This window comes from Berghia stephanieae, chromosome 3 (assembly GCF_034508935.2).
Source record: "Berghia stephanieae isolate SIO BIC M18660-M18661 chromosome 3, UCSD_Bste_1.3, whole genome shotgun sequence".
NCBI classification, from domain to species: Eukaryota; Metazoa; Mollusca; class Gastropoda; order Nudibranchia; family Aeolidiidae; genus Berghia; species Berghia stephanieae.
The window spans coordinates 3,882,105-3,894,255 of record NC_088362.1 but is presented as its reverse complement, the minus strand read 5'-3'; the positions used below and the strand labels follow the sequence as shown (position 1 = coordinate 3,894,255).

The following is a 12,151-nucleotide window of genomic DNA, read 5'->3' as shown; positions in this document are numbered from 1 at the left end:
GAATAAAAGCAGTGTTTATAGATTTCAAATAATGCAAAAAAATTTTCATCAATTATTGAAATGGCTGAAGGTAACAAAAAAAGCAATTCCGTATAAATAATCAATATATCTTGACTCATATAATTCAACAATTAAGTTCAGTTCACTCAGCTAAATCACACTCCGCTAATACGCTACACATTGCAGAAAAACGGAATTTTTTCTATATAATCGCTCTGCTTCGTCGTACACCATCTCCTCTTAATCGCTACACCTGCGGTTCGAGTGACAACCAACAGCCATATGAAATCAACGATGCTGTTCCCGTTCCACACAACTTTTAGGCCGGAGCATTCCATCAATTTGTTACTATGGACAACAATATACCCATCAGCGGTGAACTGCCATCTCAGGAGATATTGTGCTCCGTTCAGCCACACAAAAGACAAAGCCTAGCTAATGATGATGAGGACGAGTCATAGGAATATGACAAACCAACGCATGAGAAACACGGAGAAACTTGACATGGTGAACAAACGACGCCGCTAAATTCAAGAAGAACGGTCGACAGATGATCTACATTGGAGGGATTGGAAACAAGGGTTTATAAACAGTGTGCAGAGAAAATGCTTCACGATTACTGTTCTTAAAAACAATGTCACACTGTGTTGTCGTTAAAACAATGAAAAGAACCCCCCCCCCCCCCCTCCCTCTATTTACATGTACTTAGGCCGATACTAATTAGATGCAGATAGTGAATAAGAAAAACAATTGTCTAATGGTGAAATTTAAAAAAGGACTCACTTTAGCGTCATTTACTTGTATGTCCGAGTCTATACTTGATATCCTGTCTGAAAATGTGGCACTGCAAATAAAACATTTTTTAGATACAGTAGAATATTTTTTTACTTCTGAAAAATACTTTTTACTAATTCAATTATTTCACGTCAATTTTTGTTACATCAACTTGTACAAAAATGAAATGGTTATCACTTTAGCCATACCACCAACAAACTGACGATTTTAATAAATTCTGTTGACAGATACTAAAATTTCCAGTAAGATTAACATGTAATCAAAAGATATATATATGTATAGATAAATAAAAACTCATATTTGTTCTATCTTCAATAAAAACAACAAATCACTCCTTTTCCTAGAATGTATTTTTTAAAAAAATATTTGAGTCTTTAGATAATTTTAAAAAGACTAGGAGTCTGATTTTACACTATTAACGAAAGCTTAATAATATTTGTTAACAAGCTTACTCAATCTTTTCATCCTGTTCAGCAAATTCCTCATCATTAAAACCAAACTGATCTATAAAATTGCTGGTCATCTGTTGAAGCTGGTAGTCCGAGAAGGCCTGGGAGAAGAGTAGAGAGACCCAGGCACAATAATTCATTACAGCCGTCTTTTGAATAGTTTAATACACAGCAAAGTGATAACAAAATACACAACTACAACACTAACCTGGATTCAGAGCTGATGGTGACAAAAAGTGAAAACGTTGAACCATTACCTTTAAGCCCCATTTTTACTGCACTAAACCCCCAACTTTTAGAGCAATTGAGATGATAAACTATCACTGATATTCTAGCTAACTTCTGGAGAGTGGGAAACTGCACCTGTGTGTTCCACCACACATCAACTCTCTCATTGCTAGCACATTGTTTCGAGAAAATGTAATTTTTAAAAGGAGGAAATTCCTCCTCTGGACTCGAAAATCGCGGATTTCCGCGGAAAACCATCAGCACTGTAGATTGCAATATCAATAATTCATTTTAAAAGCCAATGGTATTTAGTCCTGCAAAATTTAGCTTTTGTTATTATAAAAGCTCTGTGGATTTTCTTCTACAGCTCAGTGGCCAATTCCCCATACTAAAACAGAGGCTTCATTCAATCATGCCAGCTTAATCAAGAGGCATTAAACACATTCATATAATCATCTATTTTTCTGGTGTTCAACAAATCTGCTTCTAGTATAGATTTAGTGCTTTCTGTCCAAATGATCTGAGCATCGAGAAAAGAAATCTGCATCACCTTAAAATGAAGGATTTCCATCTGTTCAACATAAACGAATCACTGTGTAAAGCAATTTAAAAGAGATGAAGTATAGTTCCTACTATCAGTGCTGATGGTGACAAAAAGGGAAAAAGGAGGAAAATTATGAATGGTTGTCTTTACGCCACATGTTTATTTCACTAACCCCCACTTTTAGAGTCATTGAGATGATAAACTACTCTAGCTATCTTCTGGATAGTGGGGAAACTGCACCGGTTTGTTCCACTACACATCAAATCTCTCAAAGCCAGAAAATTTGATTGAGGAAAATGGGTTTTTTTTATAGGAGGAAATTCCTCCTCTGACACAAAAATTGCGGATTTCCGGGGATCCGAGGAAAGCCATCAGCACTGTACTATAGACAAATGATGAATATAAAAAAGAAAGAACCGATTTTCTTCATACTAGTTTGTTCCTTATTATCTAAAAAAAATAATGTGCTTTCTAGTTCATGTAAAAAGTATTGGGCACTCCAACAGGGATGTCTCTCACCTGTTGCATGGCAGTATCCTGAGGGAAAGGAATGTCTTTGAAATCGGCATCATCATCCTCGCTACTTGAAACAAGGGGATGACTTCGCATCTGTAATGAAATGTTAATTTACAAAATAAGTTTTAACAGACATTCTTAAAATGAAAAATCAAAAGAGAGAGACAGACTTGATACAGTTTATGATTATTAATAGATAATTCACAGCTGCTGATTGGAAATTTCCAAAAAAGGAAGTAAACCTCCTTAAAATTTGGGAAATTGACAGAGTATTTCAAGACATCTCTGCTCTTGCAGCTTAATTATTATTATGGTCTAGGCATTCTATGATAGAATAAATAAGATTCATCATAACTACGCCACTACCACATCATCTCATTCATCTGTGGTGTTTCATTCATCCTGTTTTGTTGATAAAGGGGAAACCCGAAACGTTCATTTGATCTGTTTTTGTAATTAAATTGAAGCTTACATTCAACTTCACATTATTATTTATTTCTTCGAGCTTCGAGCAGCAACATTTACATATGATAGAATAAAGAAGATATTATTAGAATCATTATCAACTCCCAATTTGCTCACTTAGGGCAACTAGAAACAAATTTTCCAATTTTATATTCCCATTGATTAAAATATGTAAAATATTTTTTTTTAAAAGTTCATTCAAACATACCAACTCTATTGTATTTCTCTTATTGACGTCTGCTAAACTGCCTTCAGAAAATGATTTCCACCTCTCTCTGGTTTCTTCTGAAAGTTCTGGGTAGAAAACAGAATAACATTCAGAACAAATGCAGCAACATGATCATTTAGAAAGAAAAAAAAAAGGGAAAAAAAAAAACAAGAGAAGAAAAGAGAACATCCATGGAGGAAATAAGCCTATAAAATCTTTCTTTCATTCTTTTAAAAAAAATATATATATACATACAGAGTGATCCTTCATTTACATAACAGTTTCAGAAACGATCAACTTTTGTCATTTCATCTTGCAGCTATTCCACATAATTCCTATACAGACAGTAATTTTAAATTGAAGAAAATAATAAAACATCTGCATATAATTAAAGAGGGTTTTACTGTGGTTGATAAGTCAGAAACGAAAAGAATAGCAGCCAATCTCAGTACCACAAATAGTATAAGATTGCTTCTCTCAAAAACAGTAAGATTTAGGAGGCAAAGTTTACAATTTGCCAAAAATTGACTCCTTCAGCCATATTTGATATTAGTTCATTCAACAAATGACTAAGTTCACATCACTTTTTGCGAGTGTAGAGCTGAAGAAACTTGAAATTCAACAGAAATGGCCAATGCACAAAGCACACCGCGCCATTGTTGTAGAGGAAGGCACTGAGGACAGCTTTATAAGTATCAAATGTAATTAATTCTGGTGTTAAAAAGTAAACAGTTTTAAAGAAGGAAAAGCATAAAATTGTTCTGAAGTAGTGAAAAGTAACAACAATAAATATATTGATGGCCCGTTGATCAAACCTCTGAAATAGCCTCTTTGCGATACTATACTGCAGAGGTTTGATCAACGGGCCATCGATATAGTTGTTGGTCTTTTTTTTTTTTTTTTACCTACAGTTGGCACCGACAGATAAAATGTCTCACCATTGAAGTGATCCTTGATTATATTATTTGTTTCCTCTTTCTCTAATAAACTGCCGATGGAGTTGGCCATCTTGGTGAGGTGACCCATAAAACCTTTTCTTTTTCCGTTTGGTGCTGCCCTAAAAAATGATAAAACGTCATTTTCAATTGAAGAATAACCAATAAAAAATGTAAAAGAGGAAGTCAAAATTTTCATAAATACTCTCCAAATTCTGTAACAAATATTGATTTGTAAATGAAGACCTGAGGAATTCCCGTGTTACAACTTGAGACACGTACTAATTTAGCCTTCTCTAGTCAACCAAATGGAAATGATCACTTTACTATAAATCTAAAAGATGATTGAGCATTAAAAAAATTTCTACATTTTGGAAGCGGTAAAGGGTTGCCTGAATAATAGAAATACTAATAAAAGAAACATATTTTTTAGAATTCCTTATTTGTTGATGAACCTTTTTTGGCCTTGCATAAAAGTACAAGGTTTGTGAATTATTTATATACAAAACAAATTTATATCGATAGAAAAATATCCTTGTAAAAAGTTTTTTTTAGTGTTATTTTTGTTACTATTCTCTGTTCTAAATTGTGAATGCGAGAGAACCAGTGATTGAAAGACAATCGGAAAGAGTTAATTTTCCAGTGTTACACTTACTGTTCTTGATCATTGGTGTCCCACTCTTCTAGTAATCGTTCAACAAACTTGTATTCTGTGAACAACTGGAAATATCATCAAAAGAAAAACGTTTAACTGTAATTTCTTCTTCTTCTTCTTCTTATTATTATGATGATGATTATTATTATTATTATTACTATTATTATTATCATCATCATCATTACTATCAGTATTATCATCATTATTACCACTATTTTAATTACTTTTTTTCGCCTATTACAAGAGCTGTAACCCAACAATAATTGCCTATTTGGATAATAAAGATTATTATTATTAAATTATGTTATGTCCTGGCACTGGTTGCGAGAACATAACCCGAACGAGTCCAGAGTTGGCTGAAGCCTCCTCGGGTTGCTAATTTACCTCAACTACTCAACCACCCATTCATGGGGTTCGAACCATCGATATAAAAAGTGATGCATGAGGAGGGAGAGAAAGAGAGAGTTGTGACAGTTTCCTTGACTGGACACGACACGAGTACAGTGGTTGTGTTTTATTTTATTATTTACATGTATGCTTTATTCAGGGATGGAAGGAGATTTAGAAAGCAGAATGGATGGATAAGTAGAATCGTGTCGGTCCCCTTTGTGTTGTAGATGTAAAACTAGTTCCTGTCATAAGTGCATCATTATCATTCATCTCGATTTCCTTTCCTTTATTATTATAATTTCGCTTTAATATTCAGTACGTGAAGCACAGCCTATTTCTTCCTTCTCCCCTTCTCTATCCCGGCTAAGTTCAGTTTTGGTCTGGAGGGAAACTTATCAACCAGTTCCCCCTATCTACTATCACTCTTCTAGTCCTATTTATCATTTCCTTATGTTGATGTTATCTGCTTATATTTGCTCTATCACTTTCTGGGTTACAAGCCGAAACATCACAATTATAATTAATTACACAACAACCAGATCAGATATGAATTATACTTTAACAACAACATCAACAAAAAAAAAAAACACCCCCAAAAAACAATGTTAAATGACAAAGTGCCATTTAGCGATATTACTTTTTTCTTTTACAATCAAATACATGAAAAATAATCAATTTTGAAATCCAACACAGATTGTTATTCAATCATAAGAGGACATCTAAATAGCTATAGTTATGGTGACAATCACTACTACTTACATTTTTTCCAACCCCCCCCCCCCCCCCTCCCTCTCTCTCTCCTTCCTTTCCATTTCAAAAATATATGAATAAATAAGTAAATTACGCTACCTGTGTTAATAAGGGATGCTCCTGTTTCCCATCAATGGTTATTGGCCCATTGTTGAGTATTATGAGAAGGCACTGTTCTATTTGTGTATGTAGGAAATTGTTCCACACATACCTAAAACACAAATCCTGTATTAAAAAAATAAAATAATAAAAAATAATAATTAAGAAGATAAGGTTTCTTTTCCTTAAAAAAAAAAACCCCAACAAACTAATAACATAATAATTACTTTCAAATAATTAAAAGAAAAAAAAATCCCAAATAAAATCATTTCATTACAGGGGGGGAGGGGAGAGGAGAGGAGAGAGAGAGAGAGAGAGAGAGAGAGAGAGAGAGAGAGAGAGAGAGAGAGAGAGAGAGAGAGAGAGAGAGAGAGAGAGAGAGACAGAACAGTAAAGAGAATCCATTGCAACTGCTATTGGTCTAAAGGGCATCGAAAGTAGGCTGATAGGATATTATGAAACAGTGCTAGACAAAAGCAGAAAGAAAATACAAGAATAAAACTCAGCCTGCCTCATCTGATGATCGACGTCTTCCTCAGTTGAGGCAGGCTGATTTTTTCTTATCTGGCACCATTTTATACACATGCCTGCACAAAATATTTCATCTGTCTGGCTGGGAAAACTATATGAAATGGTTGCTAACAATTTTGTTAAGACTTATAATCTGCTATGCAGATGGTGGTAAAAATTAATTATTGAAACACTGATGTTATATTAAACTAAATTTATTGGAGTCATTAAGTTTGTATGAATGAATATGAGGTTATAACTATTTCATTCAAAGTGAAACTTACCAATAGAGTGTTGATAGTCCCCAAGGAAGCAAGCTCTGTGTTGACTTGATGCATATTAGCACCTACGAGGGCTGTTATAAGTTTGGCTACCTGCAACCGTGTGTTACCCAAAGGTGGATCTAAAGACCCAACTGACGATGGCATAGTGCTATAAAATTGCTGAAAATAAATAAATGAATAAATGCATTACAAATCTCCCTGCTAATGATAAATACTACATTGTGGATTCATTATTCAACTGGTGCTGTAGCCGGGGAAAAAAAAAACAAAAATCAAAAGAAAAAAAACCCAGTGAAAATATTGATATTTCAACCCATTGACCCTTTCCTTACCAGCCATTTTCAGGATTTTCCCCAAAACTTCACACCCAACTAACACAAATAATGTATTTTTTTATCACTCAAACACAATAGCAGTAAGTTCTTGTGATAAATAATTTCTTTAACAAAACATGCTCTACAACACACTGTTCATGTTCTTTAAATTTTATGATGTAAAAGAGAAATTTGAATAATAAAAATGTTGGTTGTATCGTAACGAATGTGACGATTTTCCTAAACAAAACATTCATCTTAACTACGCCACCACATCATCTCATTCATCTGTGGTGTTTCATTCATCCTGTTTTGTTGATAAAGGGGAAACCCGAAATGTTCATTTGATCTGTCTTTGTAATTAAATTTAAGCTTACATTCAACTTCAAATTATTATTCATTTCTTCGAGCTTCGAGCAGCAACATTTACATTATCCAATAAAACACGACTTACTTTTGGTGGATTCACCAGGAGGTCGTGGAAATCTTTTAATCGTGGGATAATAGCTGATATAACATTATTGATGCCTTGTGTTATGCGATCATTCTCACCATTCAGCATCATATCGGATGCCTCTGACCTGCAATGATGTAAAAAAAGGTCATCTCATTGATTCTCACAAAATAGATAGAATGTACAATATACAATGTGAATGTTATGGTAACAAAACTAATAATTTATAATTTAATTATTAGCCATATAAAAATCACAACAGCAAAACAAAACATCATGACAATCAATTAACTGATTTATATCTTTTTTTAGTCTCCCAAAGGATAGAAATTGACTGATTTATAAAATAAAAGAGCATATGAGAAATGTTTGAGATTCATTGACACCTGCCAACCAATAATCCAAAAAGAACATAAGAATGAGAGAAACCTAATTAGTGCACAAGATTTTCATAAAGGCACCCCCCCCCCCCCCCCCCCCAAAAAAAAAAGGGAGAACGAAAAAAATGATTAAATCATATGATATTGATGAGCAAAAAGCTCTGAATCACATTCAGATTACGTCATATGAAGGCAAGTTCTATAGACAAATAAATGATGAGCTTACCCTTTCCTGACTTCTAAGAGTGTGTGAATAACACAGAGACCATTGATTAGAACTGACTCATCATTTTCAGAGTTGAACATGTTTGAAAGCAGCTGGGCAACTGTTTCTTCTCTGTTGAGAAAAAGAAAATGAAAATATATTAGCTTGATTCAATAACGGATCAATCAGATAATGGAAGTATTGATATAGTGCCAGAACCAGATTTGTCATCATTATTATGCACATCAGGCCCCATACAATTAACTCACTCAACCCTAACACCGATTATATCCGTAGTATACCCGGGTTACTTTTACCCCATGCCTATTAATTACATTTTTCTGAGACAAATTATAGGTGTAGTATATGTTTTTAGTTTTTACATGTTAATGAAGTTGAATAAAATTATTTATGTACATACTCACTTTTAATACATTATTTTCCAATTTTGAAAAGTAGCAAAAATCTCTAGGATTGAGTGAGTTAAGTCATTTGAACATTTTACTCTCTGTACCAAATGTATTTTGCTTTTGGGGTAGGAATTTTGTTAAAATCTTATTTTGCATAAGAAATAAAGATAAACAAATGAGACAAACATGTACCTAGGAAAAAACATTATGGTCAGATCATAACTAAGAAGACAAGTTTTAGTTTTGTTTTTAATTCAATTAATGCAATGGCCTTGTCAATACTACCAATATTGATGAAACCACGCAAAAAAAAAAAAAAAAAAAAAAAAAAAAAAAAAAAAAAAGAAGAAAGATTAAAAGGAATTCACTGCAGCAATCTACAGGGATGGGGACTAACTTTGTAAGGTATACTTTGGACATACATTGTTCCACAATTATTTTATCAGAGAAATGTAAGAGGAGTTGTGTCTGGTTTTCTATTGAAAAATGTCCTTCCCCCACTGATATCCCACTCCTCTCACACATACCCCCCCCCCCAAAAAAAAACAAAAAAAAAAAAAACTGCATTCCACATACCTGAACGGATATTTTAAACAACAAAATGACATTGTCTTTGGGTCGAGCTTTTGCTACATACTCGGTTACATGTCTCGCAGAAAGAGCCATATAAAATTAATAATAAAAATGGACAAAACATTAACGAAATTCAATTTTCAACTATCACCATCAATATCATACAGTACAGTATCTGATGCAAAATCACTGTAAATTATAGTGATGTTTCTAACCATTTTAAAACTTAGTGCAACAACAAACACCAAAAGTAAAACAGAAATAATAAGATATCTTACTGCTCCATGGTGACAAGAAGAGGATCTGGATCTGTGGAATCTTGCTGTTGGTTAAACTGCTCTCTTCCCAAACGAACAATATCACACAAGGATTGGGCAGCATTGCAATGAATCTGAGAACAAAAGACAGCGTGTGTCATAACATTTTAACAGTTTAGCATGTCGCTGATCTCATTGAGATATAAACAATGATATAAAAATCAAGAAAATCGACTGATAAATAAAAGAATTGCTTTATAAAGCTAAAATAAACAAATATGCAATTTTAAAAATGAAATTTACTCATAAAACAGTTGGATTTCAATCGATTTTTCTGAAATAATAATATTAATAATAATAATAACAATAATTGCCAAATTTATTCTGAAGAAAAACATGAGAAATAAGTATTATTATATTATATTATTATCATTTGATCTCAAGCAAATAACACGAGTATTTCTGAATGAATCGGCTTATGCACCAAACTCTCTTCCATCTAAGCAAATTAGCAAACAAACTTGGTCATGCTTATCAAGCATTAGATAAAGCTTCGAAACCAGTATAAAAGGATGAAAAAAAACAACAACAACAAAAACGAATGAACGGGTTGATTGAAAGGGATATATAAAGAATACTAATATGTAAGAATTGTGTGCTATTCAATTTTCTCAATATTTCTCTCCAAAAATTACACTCTTAACTTAACTTGTAATCTTTATAAAGATATATAGCAACTTACCTCTTCATCTTTTAAAACAACAATAGAATCAACCAATTTCTCGACTATTTTTTTCTCATTTAGCCACTGAAAAAGAAAAAAATATAAATAAATAAAAATAAAAAAATCATAAAGAGAGAGAATAAATATTTATAAACCAAGTGCCGAAGGTATTTCTGTTCAGTACATTTCCACATTATAATGTTGCTCTGAAGTGTAATAAGATTGGAACGGTAGACTCCAATCTCTCTACGCATTTAATGTACCCTCATGACAGATCACATTACAAACATTTTAAAAAAAAATAACATGGACAAAATTCAATTACATCCAATGCACCAGCATTTAACTCACTCAACCCTAACACCGACTATATCCGTAGTCTACCCGGGTTACTTTTACCCCATTCCTATTTATTACATTTTGATGAGACAAATAATAGGCCTAGTATCAAAGCTAATGTTTTTAGTTTTTTTTTTTTTTTTAAATGTTAATTGAATAAAACTATCTACAATGTACATGCTCATTTTAGATACATTTTTTTCCAATTTTGAAAAGTAGCAAAAGACGCTAGGATTGAGTGAGTTAAGAGAAATGTGCAAATTTAATTTAAAAAGTAAACCTACCTCAATGACAGCCCTACGGGTATCTGTACATTCAATGCACGTGATGAGACGCAGTAGTAAATCCATTACTGCAGAGGTCCCTATGTGGTGTAAAAGATTTCCCACGAAATCGTTTTTCAATTTCAGGTATTCAAAAATCTGTGGAAATAAATAAATGTTTTCATATTGATGAACATTACGTTGAAATGTGATGTACAGAAAGGCAAAGACATTATATGTGACAAAAAATTAAAACAAAAAATGTATGATTGTATAACTAAGGAAAATGGAACAAAGTCTTATCTGCATACCCTTGAAAATAAAAGAAAACCTCTAAAATTTTCATTCAGCTCAGGACCAAAGGTTTTCGAGTTTAATAACGGAATGATTCAGCAATTCAAAGGGGGAAGCAAATTAAATTGTGCTGCTTGAATGTTTAAATTCCAATGAGTGTGTTAATTGAATCTGTTCAGTGAAAAAGAATTGATATGTGGAAAAATTTAACTGATATGACCCAAAGATCATAATACTCATTTAACTTTTGTCACATGAGACATATGAGGACAAAAAAAAATTAAAATTAAAAGCAGTGAATGCAATTACATCGCTAATTTGAACATAATTATCTTCCAGAAATTAATATCTCTAAACCGCATATTGCTCAACTTTTAATATTAGATGGCTATGAACAGCTAAAACAAGTGATCTTTTTTATCAAGAGCGACTTTGCTGAGGCAGAGATACAATTAATCTGTAATCATCAAAATGTGAATATTGTACAAACCATGTCACTCTTGCGTGTTATCAACAGACCCATGACCTTGCTGAAAAACGATGCTAACAATGGATTCAAAGGTTTTTCCCCTTCCAGAAAACCATAGAGCTTGTTCACCAGTTCCTCATCACCAGCCAATTTATCGTTGATTTGTGTTACATCTGATGTTAATAGCTCACAAGCTGTATTGGGATACCTAATTATAAAGAAGAATATCTTGTGTTAATATTAACTATCATTCAACGGCTATATTTTATAAAAATGCTTAGTAACTACAAGTGTCCAGATAAATCTATGGCTGCCATGTAATGCTTACAATTCTTAAAATAAGAAGACATCTTACTTGTTTGTTTTGTTTTTAAGGGTTTTGCGGCGCTTGCAACACGTTTATGTCATATTAGCGCCAGTAAAAATGAAGAAAATTGGATAGTAAAAACATTCTAGATGTACAATTAAAAGGACTTGAGGAAAAAGTAAGACAAAGGGGAATGGTTTGAATAGAGAACAAATATAGATTCCAAGAACACACTATCAGTGTACTTAGTTTGAAATCACCTAAAAGTCTCACCCAGACACCAGCACAAGATCCCACTAAGAAGAATACACTCAAATGTTAAAGATAAACAAAA

At 32.9% G+C, this 12,151-nt stretch overlaps 1 protein-coding gene across 16 annotated transcripts in view; it reads right to left on the bottom strand.

Moving 5' to 3' along the window:
* LOC144967044 (serine/threonine-protein phosphatase 6 regulatory subunit 3-like) overlaps positions 1-12,151 on the bottom strand; it is a 42,815-nt gene that overhangs the window by 19,827 nt on the left and 10,837 nt on the right. For 9 of the 16 annotated variants that reach the window (XM_078903807.1, XM_078903800.1, XM_078903801.1 and 6 more), the window contains exons 5-18: positions 11,532-11,718; positions 10,769-10,906; positions 10,164-10,229; positions 9,443-9,555; positions 8,203-8,313; positions 7,597-7,723; positions 6,829-6,987; positions 6,035-6,160; positions 4,796-4,860; positions 4,144-4,262; positions 3,206-3,291; positions 2,536-2,625; positions 1,248-1,345; positions 784-844 (exon numbers count right to left, since the gene is read on the bottom strand). In XM_078903807.1, coding sequence (XP_078759933.1) covers positions 784-844; positions 1,248-1,345; positions 2,536-2,625; positions 3,206-3,291; positions 4,144-4,262; positions 4,796-4,860; positions 6,035-6,160; positions 6,829-6,987; positions 7,597-7,723; positions 8,203-8,313; positions 9,443-9,555; positions 10,164-10,229; positions 10,769-10,906; positions 11,532-11,718 — 1,546 coding nt within the window. The remainder of the gene's footprint in view (positions 1-783; positions 845-1,247; positions 1,346-2,535; positions 2,626-3,205; positions 3,292-4,143; positions 4,263-4,795; positions 4,861-6,034; positions 6,161-6,828; positions 6,988-7,596; positions 7,724-8,202; positions 8,314-9,442; positions 9,556-10,163; positions 10,230-10,768; positions 10,907-11,531; positions 11,719-12,151) is intronic. The other 7 variants (XM_078903811.1, XM_078903813.1, XM_078903804.1 and 4 more) reach the window with 1 other exon arrangement.